The 21,899-nt window shown below is 44.9% G+C and overlaps 1 protein-coding gene across 3 annotated transcripts in view; it reads left to right on the top strand.

Annotated features, from left to right (window-relative positions):
* Positions 1-21,106, top strand: part of NTN1 (netrin 1) — a 71,855-nt gene extending 50,749 nt beyond the window's left edge. For all 3 annotated transcript variants that reach the window (XM_044297587.1, XM_044297588.1, XM_044297586.1), the window contains 2 exons: positions 10,664-10,738; positions 19,038-21,106. In XM_044297587.1, coding sequence (XP_044153522.1) covers positions 10,664-10,738; positions 19,038-19,366 — 404 coding nt within the window. In that variant the 3' untranslated portion in view covers positions 19,367-21,106. The remainder of the gene's footprint in view (positions 1-10,663; positions 10,739-19,037) is intronic.
* The last annotated feature ends 793 nt before the right edge of the window (positions 21,107-21,899 follow it).

The raw sequence follows: 21,899 nt of genomic DNA, 5'->3' as shown, positions 1-21,899 counted from the left end.
CGGGGAGCCTTGAGTCCACCGGGTGAATGAAGCGATGGTCAAGCATGTGCACTGCCCCATAGCTATCTCCTCTCATAGGACAACCCCTTTAAGTGTGCCATATTATGTTAATGTTTCACCACCATACAGTGCATAAATAATGCCGCCATACAGTGAGTACATAACATACAAAGCATACATAAGACTATGGATATGCATAGTGCTCAAATAATAAATCTTTACATACAAAAACCAGGCACACCATTTACTGAACCTAGTAACCTGAGGGCATGTGGGTGGGTGACTCCTGGCATGTCTGTACTGTTCTGAGCAGCTAGATATGGCATTGTTTCATGGTCTGGTCCCCTCCCAGACCCTCCATCCTGGACACAGGGGCAGGAGATCCCGCGGTTCATGAGCGGACCAGCTGCCATGTGTGGTGTAGAGGCGGTATATAATGCTGTTTTGAATTGCTGTTCATGTTGGGACCTGCCTGATAAGGTTCAGCAGCCCCTCATCATACACAGCAGCCTCCTGACACTGAGGAGAAACACGTGGATTAGCTGACAATGAAAGGAGACATTAAGAAGCTGTCTCGGTGGAGATGGCGGTGTGATAGCCTGCAGCTAATGGACGGCAGGTAACACCAATAAACAATGGATCGATTCTGTGCAATCATGACACAATGGGGGAAAAATTCATGTACTGCCCCTAAGGCCCCTTTCACACGGGCGAGTATTCCGCACGGATGCGATGCGTGAGTTGAACGCATTGCACCCGCACTGAATCCGGACCCATTCATTTCTATGGGGCTGTTCACGTGAGCGGTTACTTTCACGCATCACTTGTGCGTTGTGTGAAAGTCGCAGCATGCTCCTCTTTGTGCGTTTTTCACGTAACGCAGGCCCCATAGAAGTGAATGGGGTTGCGTGAAAATCGCAAGCAAGTGCGGATGCGGTGTGATTTTCACGCACGGTTGCTTTGAGACCCAATCATTATTATTTTACCTTATAACATGGTTATAAGGGAAAATAATAGCATTCTGACTACAGAATGCATAGTAAAATAGGGCTGGAGGGGTTAATTTTTAAAAAAAATATTTAACACACCTTAATCCACTTGATCTCACAGCCCAGCATCTCCTTCTGTCTTCTTTCTTTGCTGTGCCCAGGAAAAGGACCTGTGGTGACGTCACTCCGGTCATTACATGGTCCATGGACCATGTGATGACCGGAGTGACGTCACCACAGGTCCTTTTCCTGGGCACAGCAAAGAAAGAAGATCAAGTGGATTAAGGTGAGTTAAATTTTTTATTTATTTTTTAACCCCTCCAGCGCTGTATTCAGAATGCTATTATTTTCCCTTATAACCATGTTATAAGGGAAAATAAAACAATCTACAGATACACCGATCCCAAGAAGTTCGGGTTTGGGTACCAAACATGCCGATTTTTCTCATGCGAGTGCAAAACGCATTACAATGTTTTGCACTTGCGCGGAAAAATCACGCACGTTCCCGCAACGCACCCGCACCTTTTCTTGCAACGCCCGTCTGAAAGAGGCCTAAGAACTGCCGTCCGACCCCCAACTGCTTCTTCTTGTCACCAGTCATGAGATGTATACAGCTCGTCCCATCCAGAGTTCCCTCCATGTGCCTGGGATCTAGAGAGGTATCATGCATCATAGGCTTAGATACCCCAACTCAACAGGCAGTATCACACATGACAGGATTAGATTCACAGATCAGAAGACAGTATCACAGATTAGATACACAGCTCAGAAGACAATATCACATATGACAGGATTAGATACACAGCTCAGCAGACAGTATCACACATGATAGGATTAGATACACAGCTCAGCAGACAGTATCACACAGGATAGGATTAGATACACAGCTCAGCAGACAGTATCACACATGGTAGGATTAGATACACAGCTCAGCAGACAGTATCACACAGGATAGGATTAGATACACAGCTCAGCAGACAGTATCACACAGGATAGGATTAGATACACAGCTCAGCAGACAGTATCACACAGGATAGGATTAGATACACAGCTCAGCAGACAGTATCACACATGATAGGATTAGATACACAGCTCAGCAGGCAGTATCACACATGGTAGGATTAGATACACAGCTCATCAGACAGTATCACACAGGATAGGATTAGATACACAGCTCAGCAGATAGTATCACACATGATAGGATTAGATACACAGCTCAGCAGACAGTATCACGCAGGATAGTATTAGATACACAGCTCAGCAGACAGTATCACACATGATAGGATTAGATACACAGCTCAGCAGGCAGTATCACACATGATAGGATTAGATACGCAGCTAAGCAGACAGTATCACACATGATAGGATTAGATACACAGCTCAGCAGACAGTATCACACATGATAGGATTAGATACACAGCTCAGCAGACAGTATCACACATGATAGGATTAGATACGCAGCTCAGCAGACAGTATCACACATGATAGGATTAGATACGCAGCTAAGCAGACAGTATCACACATGATAGGATTAGATACGCAGCTCAGCAGACAGTATCACACATGATAGGATTAGATACGCAGCTAAGCAGACAGTATCACACATGATAGGATTAGATACACAGCTCAGCAGACAGTATCACACATGATAGGATTAGATACACAGCTCAGCAGACAGTATCACACATAATAGGATTAGATACACAGCTCAGCAGGCAGTATCACACATGATAAGATTAGATACAGATGCTCAGCAGACAGTATCACACATGATAGGATTAGATACACAGCTCAGCAGACAGTATCACACATGATAAGATTAGATACAGATGCTCAGCAGACAGTATCACACATGATAAGATTAGATACACAGCTCCGCAGACTGTATCACACATGATAGGATTACATACAGCAGACAGTATCACACACACACACACACACACACACACACACACAGTGCGGTTAGATATACCAGCTCAGCAAACAGTATAACACATAATAGGATTAGATACACCAGTTTAACAGACAGCTATCACAGTATAGGCTTAGATACACAGTTTCAGCAGACCATATCACACTAAAGTGCAGCAAGTTTAGTAAAGCCGCTCAAGATCCAACAGATCAGAAATGGGCAGCAGTGGAGGTGCAATGAGCTGACCCTGTGATATCCCTGCCCGTGTGTATAATGGAGGGACGCACCACGTCCAGGCAGTAACATGGCAGGCAGCGACACTTCTCCTGTACAACAGTCTTCATGTTAATCCATGAAACATCTCGGAGGATTAGAGACACAGTCCGGGGCTCAGCACTGAGTGACGCCTGCATGCGGAGGGTGATGTGGCCTTAGGCGCTTGTATGATCGGGGAATGTGCCTAACTATCTAAACCTACGGCCATTAATCCACGACACTGTCAACAAGAGGTGCCTGTCAGTGCTGCCGCAGAACGAGCAGCCGGGGCCATGTCACTACCTAATCCCGCCATTATATGTCGTGTATATATACATGTAATAGTCCGCTCAGGGGTCTAGAAACAGCGCCCCACCTGTCCGTGGGTTGTGTCTGGTATTGCAAATCTGCAAATTCTATTGAAGTGAATGAGACAAAGCTGCCATACCACACGCCACCTGTGGGCAAGTGAGGCGCTGTTTTTCACAGAATGCAACCATGTTTTCCTAATGCTAGACAGCCTTCAAAATGGAGCTTGCAGTGATTGTCACTCTTTGTCGCCCCTGTCATGCTGCGCCTGCATCCTCCCTGTCCTAGACTAAGTCCACCGGGCTGACTTTTCTCCAGCCTTTCTTTTTCGTACATTACTGCTAGATTTGCCTCTTTCCACGGACTGTCGTGGGCTCCTCAGTTTTTGATGGAGGCAGATAACGTCTGATCCATGCCGCAGGCTGCCTCCTCATCCCGTGTGGAGTGTGGGTTCGCGACGAGCTCTTTTCTTGGCAGAGGTTGAGGGATTCCATTGAGTATTCGTAATTCTCTCTCCGCTTGCATTTCATTACATTCAATTACTTGCTCGGTGCAGGGCCGGAGCTCGGTGTAAGCGCCTGAGAATGCCTTCAGAAGAACGTCCTGATTGCTCTCGCTCACAGCTCTGCTACTCTGTATGTACTCACTGACTATTGGCCTAAGGCTTTGCAGTGCGACACAAGTAACCTGTGGCGGATTTGGCTTTTCTGGGGCCGAAAGCATAGTTACGTTTGGTGGCCCCCATTGCACTGTTAGGCTCTGCCCCATTGCTCCACTTACAGTTATGTTCAAAATAATAGCAGTGTGTTTTTAAAAAAAGTGAATAAAGCTCAAAATCCTTCTAACAGCTTTTCTTTCCATACACACAAATGCATTGGGAACACTACACATTCTATTCCAAATCAAAACATGAAGAAAAATATATCAAATTTGTGTTGTTCCTCCAAAAAATTTGAAGAAAGGTGAATATTACACTGTTCAAAAAAATAGCAGTGTTTGTATTCTTCTTTACAAACATTCACTATATAAACTGAAAAATGTTTGAAGATTTTGCTTTCCTTTGAATCCCGTCACTAATATTTAGTTGTATACCCGCTGTTTCTGAGAACTGCTGGACGTCTGTGTTGCTCGGAGTCACCACCTTCGGGCCCCTGTGAACAGGTATTCCAGCCCAGGAAGATTGGACGACATTCCACAGTTCTTCTCTAGTTCTTGGTTTTGCCTCAGAAACTGCATTTTTGATGTCACCCCACAAGTTTTATATTGGATTAAGATCCGGGGATTGGTCTGGTCACTCCATAACGTCAATCTTGTTGGTCTGGATCCAAGATGTTGCCCGTTTACTGGTGTGTTTGGGGTCGTTGTCTTGTTGGAACACCCATTTCAAGGGCATTTCCTCTTCAGCATAAGGCAGCATGACCTCTTCAGGTATTCTGATGTATTCACACTGATCCGTGATCCCTGGTATGCGATAAATAGGCCCAACACCGTAGTATGAGAAACATCCCCATATCATGATGCTTGTCCACCATGCTTCACTGTCTTCACAGTGTACTGTGGCTTGAATTCAGTGTTTGGGGGTCGTCTGACAAACGGAGTTCTTGCCATTTTGGCTATTCTTCTATCCATTCGAATGGTAGTTTTTCGCTTTCTTCCACGTCTTTCAGGTTTTTGTTGCCATTTTAAAGCATTTGCGATCATTTAAGGTGAGCAGCCTATTATTTTCTGCACTTCTTTATATGTTTTCTCCTCTCCAATCAACTTTTTAATCAAGGTACGCTGTTCTTCTGAACAATGTCTGGAATGACCCATTTTCCTCAGAATTTCTGATAGAAATGCACTGTAACCAGCATGTACATTTGCTGCCTTCCTTCCTTAAATAAGGGCAATAATTGCCACCTGTTTTTCAAAGACCTCACTCATTGAACTCCACACTGCTATTATTTTGAACATGCCCCTTTCAATAAGTGATTGCATTTCAGAGAATCAGCAGCATGCATGTCATGACTGTTGGGTCTGTTAGGTTTCTATTACTCTACTACACCTGCTAGTAAATTATTTGGCATGTAGAAATATCATTTCTACCAAAAACAGTAATTGATCAGGTTAAGTATGTCTGACTGCTATTATTTTGAACACAACTATATCTCTGCCCTATTGCACCGCTTAGCTGTTCCTCATTGCACCTTTTGGCTCTGCCCCTTTCCACCGCTTAGCTCTGCCCCGATTCACTGCTTAGCTCTGCCCCGCTTAGCTCTGACCCTTTCCACCGGTTAGCTCTGCCCCTTGCACTGCTTAGCTCTGCCCCGTTCCACCGCTTAGCTATGACCCTTTGCACCGGTTAGCTCTGCCCCTTGCATAGCTCTGCCCCGTTGCACCGCTTACCTCTGCCCAGTTGCACCGCTTAGCTCTACCTCATTGCACCGCTTAGCTCTACCTCGTTGCACCGCTTAGCTCTGCCCAGTTGCACCGCTTAGCTCTGCCCAGTTGCACAGCTTAGCTCTGCCCAGTTGCACCGCTTAGCTCTGCCCAGTTGCACCGCTTAGTTCTGCCCAGTTGCACCGCCTAGCTCTGCCTCGTTGCACCGCTTAGCTCTACCTCGCTGCACCGCTTAGCTCTACCTCGTTGCACCGCTTAGCTCTGCCCAGTTGCACCGCTTAGTTCTGCCCAGTTGCACCGCCTAGCTCTACCTCGTTGCACCGCTTAGCTCTACCTCGCTGCACCGCTTAGCTCTACCTCGTTGCACCGCTTAGCTCTGCCCAGTTGCACAGCTTAGCTCTGCCCAGTTGCACCGCTTAGCTCTGCCCAGTTGCACCACTTAGCTCTGCCCAGTTGCACCACTTAGCTCTGCCCAGTTGCACCGCTTAGCTCTGCCCAGTTGCACCGCTTAGCTTTTCCCTGTCTAAACATTTCAGCGATCACCGTGAAACGGCTGATCAGATCCGATCTCTTCAAAGCATATCTCCTAATGTGAACAGGCCTGTGCTGCCAACAGTAGCAACCCAAAAGGGCATGAACTGTGGTATTACCGACCCCTCTTCCTCCTTTCATTTTGCTCTGGCACTTTCAACTAGCGCCGATCAGTTCTCGCTTTAGCTCTTGCCTATTTTAAAATTTACGAAAGATCTTATCATTTTATCTGAATCGCTCCACAACCGCTTCTTGTATCTTCTGGGCCATGTAACTGTTGTAACTAATGATCCTTCAAGGTGCTCTATTGTATGAAAAGCAAAGCGCAGACTTGTGACACTATGGACCTTGCCTCTAATTCTATACATCCACTGCGTCCATACACATTCCTATACAAAGGAAGCCCAAGAATTCAATGGTTCTTCCTGCCTTAATACAAGCCAAGCCTGAATGGCACAAATGAACAATGGGCCATTCCTGACAATAGGACAGTCCAAAGGTCTCACGGGGGGTCAGGCTTTAGGTGAAAGAGACCACCGGAGGTGGAAGACGCAGCACTGCCCTTCCGTAAGAAGCTTTGTTCAGGTTCTTATCTGTGAAGAACAATGGATTACTTATTGAAATGGCAGAATCTCTCTCCTTCAAGCCATTGCTGAGGACATGTATCAATCAGAGAGTTAGCTGGGATTGCAACTTTTCCCATAATACTTCGGTGATAAGAAGATAACTACGGATTTACTTAGAGGATTGGGAAATCATTGGATTTAGGATCATTATCCTATACTTGCTGTAGGTCATGTTCTTTAGAAGGTCTTCTCCTTGGATCTTCTCCGTTATTGTTCCCTTCCAACTTTTTTTTCCAACGCTTCCCCGCATAATTATATACGTCATTGGGCTGGGTACAGCAAAAAAAGATAAAGCTTCGATATTACCACTTTTTGCTGCAGGTGGACGGTTTGGCTTGATTTGTTCAATGATGGGTTGTGGTTCCTTCTTCTCAAACGTTTTTGTCAATGCTGAAGTTTGTAGCAGTCAACATTTTTTTTATGTCCTTTTTCATAAAGGGGATGTCCCACGAAAAATATTCTACAGTTTTTAAACCAGCCCCTGGATCTGAATACTTTTGTAATTGCATGTACAGTAATGAAAAATTTAGTGTAGTCAGTGAGTTATTCAATTAAATCTATCTGTTTAGCACTGCCTGCTGTGTTTGTTCTTTTTCTCATTTCTCTGTCCACCTCACTGAAGTGGACGCACATGCTCAGTACAATCCTTCAACTGCCTCCTGATCTGTGATAGGTAAAGAGCCGCAGCAGAAAATAAACCCCCCCTAAGCTGCAGCAGAAAAAACAAACTCTGAGCTGCCCACTTGATATAAATCTTGCAGAACAATTGGAGCAATGAATGTGGAGATCTCTGGATCCATGTAAGGTACAGGGCTGGTTCTGGCTTTGTTAGAAAGAAGTTGTCATGTACTGTATGATGTCTGATTTTCATTTTCACTTTTTTTTCGACATTAATCATGGGATAACCCCTTGAATTGTCTATCTTTATTACAAAAACACTATAAATAACACCTTTTTGGGAATTTTTTCATGTGGGTGAGGACTGTCCGATCACCGATTACTGGTGTTGGATATTGGAGCTCTTACATCTCCGAGCCACTGAAGTGTTATCAACCGTCCAGGTATCGACTTAAAGGGAAGACTATTACCGGCTAATTAAAATTACTGGACCGTGTTACTGAATACGAGTGCCCGGGACTGGTTCACCTGACAACTGTAATTTTCTGTGTCCAAAAAGTTGAACTCTACGTCGGCCAGGACCCAGTGTAGATTTCCGCTATAATTTATGCCAGTTTCAAATCTCCCACTAAGCCCCCTTTCTCAACACTTTCAAAAAGTTGCAAATTAAGAAACAATTATGGCGGGTGCCACAATCTGCAACGCCACTATTGTGATGTATAAACCTAGAAGACAATGATTTTGTCAGTTTATTTCACTTCACTGGCAACACTTACTATTATTCCAGCTCGTAAATTTCCCGATGTCATCCCGCACGTCAACGAGCTGAATTATAGTGGTTAAAAACAGCCGCTACGTTGAAATAGAAGTGTGTTTTTTTTTACTTCTTATCTTTATGGCCTTAAGAACACGTCGTTCTGTGAATTGCTTCCATCTCCTACCGTTCCAAAATGAGAGTTTGTCACAGTGAAGGACGCCATGTATTCCCATGGCTCAGAGATATCCTTTTGGTATATCTCAGTGAACTTTTTTTTTCACTGTATAGAAAAATTGAGTTTTTTTCTATGTGGAGGAATCCAAAAAGACCTGCCCCAGATCACCGGGGATCAGGCTGGATGGTAGATCTGGAGCAGGGGCAGACACTTTTCTGCTTACTTCTCTTACTTTGAGAATTTTTGTGGAAAATGATGATACTTTGACATTGCCCATTTTTCCGCAAATCGTTGCCCCTTTTCTGTTAATTCCGGGTCCCCTGTCGAACATATTGGGAAAAAAGGTTAGAAACCATAGATGCACCAATTTGCTCCACTTTTTAGTGAAGCTTTTAGTGTTATCCTTTTTTTATTTACGTATCCCATTGTATGTCATACATCGTATGTCACCCTCTACCAGGAACTCCACTTTTAGGACAGACACCTAGGTTTTTGCACCTGATAATATCATTTTTTTCGCCTCCTTTATTTTTCAGTGAAATTTTAAAATTTATGTTCTTATTAAAATAGGGGTGCCCTTTCTAGAAGTAGCATTCACATCATACCCCCTGCCACCAGCCAGTAATTACGGCCATTTTGAACTCACGAGTTCTGATTAAACTGGGCAAAAGGAATTAGTGTGTTGTTGTTTTTTACAGTCTAATTAAAGGGGTTCTCCGGGCATTTAGTCTAATTAGGGCATGGTGCTAACCTGTGGAGGGAAGGAGTTACCCTCCCTCGCCCTCTGGATGCTGCAGTCTCCACTGTCGAGCACTCCGTCCCGAATGGATGTGGCTGCTTCTTTCCTGTTCAGCTGCATTAACTATATACATACAGTCGGGACCGGGGTGCAAGGGACAGTAAGTCCTATGTAAAAGAGCTTCCCTCCACAGGTTAGCACTATGCCCTAATTAGTGCCCGGAGAACCCCTTTAATACATAAAATAAAGCATCACGGGAGCAAGGGACGGTGAGTTCTACGTAAAAGAGCTTCCCTCCACAGTTGAGCACTAGAGATGAGCAAAGTATTCAAAAAAACTCGATTCGGCTGCTTCGACAAATTTTACAAAATAATTTTCTTCGCGACGATTTACTTCACGAATCGCATTTCTTTGTAAGTAGTGAGTGCAATGATTGTGCCTCCCCCCGTCATTGTACCCCTCAGATGCCGCTTTCATCGCTAATCGCGGCATCTGACAGTAATAATACAGTGTAAAATAGAAAAAAAAAAATTCATACTTACCTCATCAATTAGCTCGCCATGGGCCGGCCGCCACCATCTTTATTGAATATCTGGCGCAAAATCTTGCACGGCCTGTGATGACATCATATGTCAAAGTGCACGGAATTTTGTGCGACATGGCGGCGGTCGGCCCGTTGCAAACAAATGGTTGAGGTAAGTATTGTTTTTTAACACCAATTCAGGGCTACCTTGCGGCGAATCGAATTTTCTCTGAAATTCGGATCGAAGTCCACTTTGTGGAAATCAATTCACCCAAAACTAGTTAGCACCATGTCCTATTTAGTCCAAATGCCCAGAGAACCCCTTTAATACATAAAATACAGATCTCATCAACTTATTACAAGCCGGCACATTACATGAGGAAAGGTAGTTACTAAGGTATGATCATTTTTCTTTTCCAGTCAGCTCTGAACCTTCCAGCTAGGAGAAGATGTAATGGTGGAGGAGGGGGGATCCGAAAACAATAATGAGGCCTAATCTAATTACATGGTTTATTTGTGGTCATTTGTCCTCCAATCAATCTTGCTCAAGCAGAATAATAGGCAGATAATGTGCACTGAGCTGAACTTCACTTGTTTCTGAGCTGCGGGGTTAATGAGAGGCGTTGGCCCTGGTGGGAGCAGTCATCCATTATCAGGCACACAAGCTAATTGAGAAACATCGGATGCTAGGCCACTGGCAAGATGCCATTCACACAGACTTGGTATAGGACACAGGAATCGCCTCCTTTATCCTGCCGGAAATATGGAGGTTACTCTAGAAAAGAGATTACAGCTAGTCACTGAGATTATAAAATCTGACCGTACTGACCAAGATTTTCTCTCTCCGTAGACTGTGACACCTACTGCAAGGCGTCCAAAGGAAAGCTGAAGATCAACATGAAGAAGTATTGCAAGAAGGACTACGGTGAGTGTCCACAACGTCTCAGAAGAACCGCTGTTCCATCAGATGGTCATGAGTATCGTTATTGGAGAATGATTTTTATCCATATGGCGCCAATACATTCTCCCGCTCTATGGAGAATGTAGTCACCCAGATCTATAAGCTCCAAGAAGAAGCTCACTTCTCCATAGTAATGAAGAATTCCATAGGGAGAACATAGAATGTAGAACCCATGACCCTAGACACCATCATACCACCATAAAGAAAGCAACATTTAAAGGAATTCTCCGCCAATCCCTTAGGCCCCTTTAAAACGGGCGAGTATTCCACGCGGGTGCAATGTGTGAGTTGAACGCATTGCACCCGCACTGAATCCTGACCCATTCATTTCTATGGGGCCATGCACATCAGCGGTGATTTTCACGCATCACTTGTGCGTTGCGTGAAAATCGCAGCATGTTCTATATTCTGCATTTTTCACGCAACGCAGGCCCCATAGAAGTGAATGGGGCTGCGTGAAAATCACAAGCATCCGCAAGCATGTGCAGATGCGGTGAGATTTTCACACATGGTTGCTAGGAGACGATCGGGATGGGGACCCGATCTGTATTATTTTCCCTCATAACATGGTTATAAGGGAAAATAATAGCATTCTGAATACAGAATGCATAGTAAAACAGCGCTAGAGGGGTTAAAATAAAATATAAATTAACTCACCGAGTCCACTTGATCGCGTAGTTGCGGATCTCTGTCTTCTTCTGTAATGTTGAGCTGCCGGCTAAGGACCTGTGGTGACGTCACATCACATGATCCAATCACATGGTCCCTCACAATGGTGATGAACCATGTGATTGGACCATGTGATGAGCACAGTGATATCATCAAAGGTCCTATTCCTGTGCACAGCAAAGAAGAAGACAGAAGAGATGCCGGCTGCGCGATCAAGTGGATTAAGGCGAGTTAAATTATTATTAATTTATTTTTAACCCCTCCAGCCCTATTGTACTATGCATTCTGTATTAAGAATGCTATTATTTTCCCTTATAACCATGTTAAAAGGGAAAATAATAGTAATCTACCCAGCACCAAACCCAAACCCGAACTTCTGTGAAGAAGTTCGGGTTTGGGTATCAAACATGCCAATTTTTCTCATGCGCGTGCAAAACGCATTACAATGTTTTGCACTCGCGCGGAAAAATCGCGCATGTTCCCGCAACGCACCCGCACCTTTTCCTGCAACGCCCGCGTGAAATCAGCCTTAATGTTAGAAGGTGCAGGTGACAATGAGCTGATCACAGGATGCTGGGATCCCCAGTGATTATTTGTAGACTATGGGGAAAAACCAGCAACAGTTTCCTTGCAGCGCCAGCACAGGGAGAGTCAGGCCACCTGAGCATGTTGAGGATTACGTACGTTTTTTTAGCACAGATTCTCGTGTGGAAAAAGCAAAGTGAATGAGATTAGATTTTTTTTTCCATGCAGATTTAGAAATCCACAGCATGTCAATTGTTTGTGTGATTTTGTGTGGATCTCGCCCCTTTGCAAGCGTCTGGAGCAAAACCACGTCAAATCTGCAGCAAAAACATGCAGTTTTTGGTTTGGATTTGGTGCGGAAATCTGTGCTGATTTTCTGTTAGTAAGGCCTCATGCACACGAGCATTGTGTGTTTTGCGGTCCACAAATTGCGGATCTGCAAAACATGGATGGCGTCTGTGTGCGTTCCGCAATTTGCAGAACGGCACAGACAGCAATTGATATAACTGCCTATTCTTGTGCACAAAGCGCGGACAAGAATAGGACAGGTTATATTTTTTTTGCGGACCACAGAACGAAGCAACGGATGCGGACAGCACTCCGAGTGCTGTCCGCATCTTTTGCGGCCCCATTGAAGTGAATGGGTCCGCATCCAATCTGCAAAAACTGCAGCTCGGATGCGGACCAAAACAACGGTCGCATGTTTATGAGGCCTACACCTGCATCCGTGTGCAGATACCCTAAAGCATTACACAGTTCCTATTCATATGGTTATGCTCTCCATATAATATATAAAAATGATGGGTCCTCCAGTAAGAATTGGTCTATGCAGCCATTTTCCACTATGGTTGAAGGAGTGCACCACTGAGGCCACTGATTGGCTGCAGCAGGTACGTGTTAATGTGACGTCATCAATGCAGCCAAGTAAGGGACCCTTTACACTGCCCAATGGAGCAGGCAATTGTCGGAAAGGAAACTGTTTAGACGGCACTATCTGCCCAGAAACAATCATTTAGGTGACTGCACCAACAACTGTATTACCCGATGAACGAGTGATTGGTGGCACGGTTAAATAGGCAGGTTATAGGGACCAAGCGTTAATATGAATGTTCATCTCCGATAATCTGCCCGACAATCGAAAAGTGTAAAAGGGCCTTTTAACAAAGCCTGGCGGTGGGGATCGGGTCGGCGGTGCTGGAACGGCGGGAAATTCAACAAGTAAATATTGGGTGTCATTCCCACCTCTGCCTTCTTGTACAGCCCATTTAATGGGCGAGGGTCCTGAATGAAGGACTCTCCCTATTAAAAGGAGTTCTTAGCTTTGGAAAATATCTATGCCTCTTTGACACGTCAGTGAGGACATCTGTGAAGGATCCAGGTTTGGTCCATGTGTCATCCATACACTACTTGGCTGAAAATTAGTTTTCAGCTTATCTCCTACCAGTAGACTTCAATGGGCTTGTTTGGTCCAATTCACAGACCAAAGTAGCGTATGTCTGCGTGGTTTGCCACGTTCAGTGGAAAATTGCTGATGTGTAAATAAACACATTAAAATCTGTTTGTGGAGAACATGGGCAGCACATGTCCGTGATTAGAAGGGTCCCTTGATTTCAAAATTTCTCCCTGCTGGAATCTTTAAGGAAGCTTGGCAGTAAGTGTTCAATTTCCCTGCAGCGCCACCACAGGAGGAACCAAGCATTACACAGCATCCATTCATCTCAACAGGTTGTCTGTGTAATGCAGGACAGAGCAGGTCCTCCGGAGTGAGAGACGCTCTTTGTGACTGCCCTCCAAACGATGAGGATCCAGGAAAGGAGACCTGATCATAACTGAGAGAAACTCACCAACGCGTCTTCTCACAAATGAGATGAACGGCCTAATAAAGAAAGGGGACACTGAAGTTTAAGTAGCTTTCCAAAAACAAGGCTGTTGTAGGATTTGCATACTAATTGGTGCCCAATGGGATAATGGAGCATTATTGGGGCAAAACAAAACAAAAAAACCTCAGCCATTGAATGAATGCCCTACTCGCATGTCTCCACCCACATTCTCAGGCCGCGGCGAGATCTGCTGTGGTGACCATCTATATCCATATGTTTTACGTGGACCTGAAGGAATGTGAGACTTCTGATAGAAGACTTTAAACCAAGGACTGTGCAGCGAAAAGAGAATTGTAATCCATCGGTGCCCCCTTTGCTCGGAGCGAGGGGTTTGGAAAGCGCCGTGGGCACCGGAGACGACTATTTAGTTTATCCCGCTGTGTGCTCTGCCCTTACTCTCCCTCCCTGGGTGCAGATGAGAAGACAAGCTTTTCTGTACAAGGCCTTGGCGCGCCGCCACCGCGTTCTGACAAGAAAAACCGCCTGCGTCCTGCGCGGCTGCAGAAAGAGGAGAGTAAAAAACCTGACATGTCGCATTCTGCCTCCCAGCGGGGGGTGCCTGACAATCGTCAAATGGGCATCTAAGGGACGCCTGCTGCTCCATTTAACAGGACCGCTCACTTACAAACTGCAGCTATTTCACCTCAGCGTGAGGGCTCCTTTTCCTGGACGGCCGGTTAATCCGCTGGTGTCTGATCTCTGTGGCTTGGAAGGGCACGGCTTTGTATGGAGGGGAAGCCGGAGCTGCCAACTTTCCCAGAGAGACTGCAAGGGTGGAGGGGGGCTTCTACAAAGATAGGGCATGCGGCTACGCCTCGCTTACAAACAGTATCTCAGCCTGGAAGTGGCAGGGGGGCCCGAGGCATTGCCAGGCACAGAGGAACGTGGGCAAGGGTCGTGTCCAAGAGGAACACGGATAAAAGGAGACCCACAAAGAGAACTGAAAGCTCAGCCTCCATAGAGAGGGAATTTTACACCATTGTGTCCAAATGAGATTATATCGGCTACAAATCCTCGTAGCCCGCTGTAGAAATGGTTAAAAAGTTAGGTGGTATTTCAGTTTGTGACCATTTTTAAAATCTATGTTTGCTGTCAGCGAGTGGAAACTGAAAACCAGTATCAGTATTAAGAACTGGTTAGAATTATGCCATTCACTGACAGCAAGCAGAGATCTTGGAAACTGTTTACACGTAACCAGCAAACTCCTAGAAATAAGAAAACGCAGATGTTCTGCCACTATAGGGACGAAAATTTTTCCTGATTTAGGCGATGTAAAAAATCCCCGGCCGACTCGTCCTACCAGCATAGGTTTAGTTCTTACCCATTTAAGACAAATTTTTAATTTTACCCTGGAAGTGCTTTGCTTACTTTAGACAATTGCATAATAGGTAATTTATGTATATATGGCAGCCCTGCTTGTGTGTATGAACAGAGCTTTATACTGCAGGTTGCGTGGTGTGAATGGACCACTCACGGCCGATATCGGTATCTTTCGTCGTGAGCCCGAGGGTCCTGCTGAGTTTATAGGCTAAGCTCTATTCACTACGGGGCCCGACACCATCCATGGGCAAGAGGGGTAACGTTCAGAGCAGACCTTCTAATCCGATCTCCTCTTTGATTGGTATAGAGGGGGTGCTTTCTAGTGATGCCCCACATATGAGTTTGGGGGTTGATCAACAGATGTAAAAATCCCCCATAAACATCAGTGTATTGATGGCGGGAGAGAAAAGGATCGGGAGGATTGATTTTATTGCCCGATCCTTTTGCTGTCCCGGGAAATACCGTAAACTGCGGGATCTCACCCCATTGAACACACATCCTCAGTTGAACCGAGCATGCGTGTATGAGGGAGACGTGAGAGATAACCATCGGCTGAACTTTGGTTTGGCCAACGGTATTGTCGGTGTATGAACACCCAGTGTGTCACGGATGGTGTTACAGAAAACTAGAAGACACAAATGAAGATCCGACTGACTTGATCCAAAACTAAGGAACAGGAGGGTAAGCCCTGTAAGAGCCCTAGTTCTCTCCCTTACTGCTCAGCCTATGCAAAAATCTCAATGGTAGAAAATTGCATACCCTCGTTCCTCGACTGTATGCACCTGAACACCCTATAATAGTGAGGGGACACGACCACCGGCTCCCTACACTTAATACGGAGGGAGTCAGGGTCACCTAGGATCAAGCCCACAGGCAAACAGAAATAAAGAAAACAGACTTATCTTGTGGATGCAGCAGAAACAGCTTCTAGCATCAGCACACTCCAGGAAGTTGTATAAACCGCAAAGTGATGCAGTATGGGAGGGGATTTAAAGGGATGCAATCAGTGTTACTAGATGACAGCTGAGAGAGGGAAACGAGATGAGAAAACAAAAGCAAAACAAAAGAACCTCAGGCAGGAGGTTCTGAAGAACGTCTGTCAGAGCTTCTCAAATGTCTGGCTGTGACACAGTGACGTCAGATACCCCAAGTCCACTGTGTGACATATCCGACAAATCCACAATCCATTACAGAAAGAAAAAGAAGCACAACTGCAAATATGACTCTGCCCAGTAAGGTTGAATTCACATCAACGTATTTTCGTTCGGTGTCCGATAAGCATTTATTGCGGACCCATTCATTTCTACGGGGCCGCTAAAAATGTGGACGGCACACCGATGTCATCCTGGTGCTGTCCACATCCGTGCGGTCCAGCCGCAAATCACAGAACATGTCCTATTCTTGTCCTTTTCTTGCAATGTGGCCCACCAAAAGTGCGGGATGCACATTGACCGCATCCGTATTTTGCTTACCGCAAAATGGATACAGTTGTAAGAATGTACCCTAAGGCCGTGGTTAGGACGGCCAAATAAAGCTGAATTGAAGCTAGCCATGAATGCTAACCTTACTGACAACTGTTCCTCCTGACCCAATACACATGCATGATGAGCTCGGCTGAGCATGCATGTGTTCTCAATGGGGAGAGGGGAATAAGCTACTGAGCAACAACTCTGGCGGAGTGAGAACAAAAAAATTGTCCACAGTGAAGTTGAACATGTCCGATCCCTCTTTCTCCTGATATTTTCTGTTGGGGGACAGTCGGGATATCCCCCTACACAACTGATGTTCAGCAGCTTCACTGCCAATCTGCTAATATTTATGGCCACCTTAATGGTATCTGCACACTGCGCAGATATGTACGCAGAAAATCCGCAACAAAACCGCACATAAAACAACACTATTTATTGGGGGTTTTACTCCTTTTTTTGTGCGGTTTTTATGTGTTCAATTTCCAGACAGAAGAAAAAAGCCACTCTGCGATTTACGTTCTACATTCTGGGATTCTTCGTCCCCCAACAGGCAGAGGAACCACAAGGCTTCTGTATGGAGTAACCTGGTGAGCGTATGTTGTGTGTGGCAGAGCTGGTACATAGGCGTCTCGGGAGCGCGTGCACCCCCCCTCCCCGGCCGGTGACACATCCACAGCCTGCACTCATGTTTTCACAGCTGGAAGGTGAAATAAGAAATTCTGGAAGACTTTAGGATTGAGTATGTTGATTTTTCCAAAGGTGTCCCCCCCCCCCATCCCCCAGCGGGAAGCTGGAAGGTTCTGGTGTTCCTGTGCGGACTGGCTGCAGATGGGACGGTCAGATGCCCTGGTTGACTAAATCCTGCCACAGCCTATGGATGTTTTGGGGTCCACAGATATCAGGCCCCTATTACTATCAGGGTAAGGGGGGGGGGGGGGGTTTGCTTTTTACGTCACCCATACCTCTGACCTAAGGCCTGACAATATATCCCTGATCAGGTTCGTCTGCACTCAAAAGATCTGGCACAAAATGATGGTCCAAAACGCGTCAGGGTTAATCTGAGCTCTTGCATCCTCCTGCTGTGGCTACCATAACCTGTTCACACAATGCACAACAGGTTGAAGTTAATTTTGATGTTTTTCTTGCATTTTTCTCTCATTTTACCGCCTCGGGGTCAATTTTCTACAAACAGCTCAATATCATTCCAATAGTAAAAAAAAAGTTACCGTTAATAAGAAATTTGTGAAGTTTGCGTCGTTTTTACATAGGAATCAAGGACATGAAGAAATAGAAATTCCCCAATCTTAGGGAAGCCGCTTGTCAGCGACCACAGCTTGTAACAGAATACAGGCTGCTGTAAATGTCACCCACATTCTGATGTTGGCAGCTTATGACTGGAAAGGGAGCAGTAAGCATCTGCTAAGGAATAGCCAGGGTTACATTGTATAGCGGGTGAGGTAAGTACTCCCAGGGCCGTTAGTAAAACATTCACCAGTATCAGCAGGAGGTGTCCCCAGAAATGGCAGCAGATTGCTATGAAGATAGTGGATGTGTTAATGAAGCATGAAATGTCCCAATTATCTGGCATTTGAGAGCACTCCAGGGTGACTGTCACACGTCCTCGCCTGCTCTGGTGTGTAAGCATGTGGCTGCACTCGCCGCCCCACACACCCAACTCTACCCCAAGGCTATACGCTTCACAAACTGTGGGGCTGAATTCTGAGAATTTCTGTAGACGCACCCTATAGGTTCATGTGTAGTCGGGAAAGGCTGTAATTCTTCCACTGTGCGAATGTGGTTTTATACATTCAATCCATATGCATTTACTGTATTTTCAAATCAAAAATCCACAGTAAATCAAATTTTAGCAAAAGGTCACACTAAGGTAATACAGTTTTGGTGCATACGGCATAAGGCTATTTTTACGGTTTAGAAAAGAGTAGTCTGCTGAGCGTTCTTACGTAGGAACATACAGTAAAAAACCACAGTCGTGGGGCAAATCAAGATGCAAAAAAGTTTTAGGCATGGGCCATGTGCAGGGGCGTACACAGATCTCATAGTTCCTGTAGCAAAACTTAGTAGCCCCCTGTCCCACCCAGTCTCCCGGTATACGTGCGTCAATCAATTCCAGGCAATGCCCTCGATTTCTGTCAAATTCTTTTTAAGAAAAAAAAAAAATTCTTTTTTTTTAGAGAATATCTTCCATTTAAAAGGGAGAACAAAAAGTTATTTGCATTATAAAAGAGATGAATAAAGATGTTCTGGAAGTAGGCTTGCACGCCCCCAAACTGTACAGTATCTTCCAATGTCTATATTTGTCATTCCTGATATACATATATCGCATTGAATCTCCTCCACCTGGGCTGAATGACCAATGTACTGGTTTCTCTTCTCTTCCAGCGGTTCAGATCCATATCTTAAAGGCGGACAAAGTAGGAGACTGGTGGAAATTCACAGTCAATGTCATCTCGGTCTATAAACAAGGAACCAATCGAATCCGAAGAGGAGACCAGAACCTATGGATCCGTTCCAAAGACATCGCCTGCAAGTGTCCAAAACTCAAGCCTATGAAGAAGTATCTGCTCCTGGGCAACGACGAGGACTTACCTGACCAAAATGGGGTGGTGGCAGACAAGACCAGCTTAGTCATACAGTGGAGGGACACATGGGCAAGAAGACTGAGAAAATTCCAACAGCGAGAAAAGAAAGGAAAGTGCAAGAAAGCCTAGAGGCTTCGAAGAATGAGGGCCCTCGAAGGAGAATCCAGAGTTATGTAGAAGAGTGAGGGAGGACCGTAATTGCTGCTTGCTGTAGAGTCTGGAGCAGATAGGTTTATCGATTAGGATTTTAAAAACTTTTTTTTTCAATATTTTCCCAGAAGGCGGCTGGAGACTCGCTTTTCGAAGCTGGTCATTGATAGATGAGGTGGAAAGGACGAGGGAGGGTCACTTAAATATGGAACTGATGCCTTTTGCACCTAATATGTAGAGTTGATTCACAGATCACGGGACAGAGAGAAGGGACCAGGGACGGGAAGGGGAGGTGGGGGATGGGGTGAGACTGGGCTTGGGGGAAAGAGTCGTTGCAGAGAGATTTATGGCCATGCAAGCTGTGAAATTTGCACCTGTTCGGTATCTCCTACGTTGTGAGTCATTAATTGTAAAAACATTTCTCACGTTCTGAAAAGTCAAAGCCCTCTGGCTTCATTTCCATTGACATGGAATGGGGATAGACAACCCCTCCTAGCAGTTTAGTAACCTGTAAAAACACCCCTGAGGGCGGGGATTATTTTTGTTTATAGCCACACTGCAACCAAGCACAGACAAAAGGGTTAACGCGGCGCTATTCTTGATATTTGGTATTAACGTTCCTGCCCCCCCCCAATCATTGTACATTTTTTATTTTCTCTTACTCTCCAATAGGTGCTGACTGCTAGGTAAGAAAAAAACCTAGGAAAAAAATTAATTTGTAAAAAAAAAATGCAAATCCTAACATTTTAAAATATGTATATCGTTGAAATAACGTTTTTTTTTTAAAGAAAAATCTTTATGTTGTGTTTTTGTACATGTTTAATACCCCCCATTACCCATTCACCCTGTACATAGCAATGCATACAGGATTGACAGTATTAGCCGGTCAGGACTGGGGTGGGAGGGGATTAAAGTCAATTTGTCAGCAGAGATTATTATATATATACTGATTTAAGAAAAATATATATGGAGTTGAAGTAGCTTGTGTTTAGACCCAGAGGTCCAGGACACGTGTATTTTTTGTGTTTTTAATATGCTCCTTTTTAGAGGGGTTTCATTATCTACATTAAGCCCCCTTGGCACATGATTACCATTAACTGAAAGCTAGTTTTAGTTTTGGGTAACCGGGCCCAACCGTCTTCTCAAGTAATCAATGGTGGACCTGACGCTGGTCACCATTCTGCTTCTAAATATACAAGGAACTGGTGACATCCCAAAGGACTTGTATATCGTTGTTGTCCCCAAAGTAGGGAGCGTAGAAAGATGTTCCAAATGGAGATGTTTTCCTATTGATCCCCCCCCCCCCTCAAAAATGTACAAAAGAGACACAGTCTAAAAATACAGCCATGTGATCAGGAATAGGCATGAGGTATCATTTACTGGTTAGCTCGTTGGTGGTTGTTAGAGTTGATAGATTTTCAAGCAATGGAGATTCATTAAGCAAATGAGAAGAAAGAAATGTACCACCGTGATTGTGGTTGTGTCTACCGCACAGAAGTCTCCTGTAGTCATGGGCCACAACATGGAAATAACCAAAAATTAAAACAAAGTGGTCAACGATGCAAGAGGTCATTCACCACTAAAAGTGGCCATACACATTAGACAGAACCAGGTTGATGGTGGAACGATTGTCTGGTGAACAATCATGACACTGCCATACATATCTTACCCCATACCGGCCATTATACACTGAGCAAAAATATAAACGCAACACTTTTGATTTTGCTCCCATTTTGCATGAGCTGAACTCAAAGATCGGAAACATTTTCTACATACACAAAAGACCCATTACTCTCAAATATTGTTCTACATACACAAAAGACCCATTACTCTCAAATCTGTCTAAATCTGTGTTATTGAGCACTTCTCCTTTGCCGAGATAATCCATCCCACCTCACAGGTGTGGCATATCAAGGTGCTGATTAGACAGCATGAATACTGCACAGGTGTGCCTTAGACTGCCCACAATAAAAGACCACTCTGAAATGTGCACAGTTTTGCATTACTGGAGGGGGTTCAAAAAACCAGTCAGTATCTGGTGTGGCCACCATTTGCCTCACGCAGTGCAACACATTTCCGTCACATAAAGTTGATCAGGTTGTTGATTGTGGCCTGTGGAATGTTGGTCCACTCCTCTTCAATAGCTGTGAGAAGTTTTATTGTCCAGATTATTGTCAGGAACTGGAACACGCTGTCGTATACGCCGATCCAGAGCATCCCAATCATGCTCAATGGGTGACATGTCCGGTGAGTATGCTGGCCATGCAAGAACTGGGATGTTTTCAGCTTCTTGTACCGATTCTTGCAATTGGGGCCGGGCATTATCATGCTGCAAGATGAGGTGATGTGTTGTGGATGAATGGCACAACAATGGGACTCAGGATCTTCTCATGGTATCTCTATGCATTCAAAATGCCATCAATAAAATGCACCTGTGTTCGTTGTCCATAACATACGCCTGCCCATACCATAACCCCACCGCCACCATGTGCCACTCGACCCACAACGTTGA

Source organism: Bufo gargarizans, chromosome 6 (genome assembly GCF_014858855.1).
Source record: "Bufo gargarizans isolate SCDJY-AF-19 chromosome 6, ASM1485885v1, whole genome shotgun sequence".
NCBI lineage: Eukaryota > Metazoa > Chordata > Amphibia > Anura > Bufonidae > Bufo > Bufo gargarizans.
This window is presented reverse-complemented; position numbering and strand designations above follow the sequence as displayed.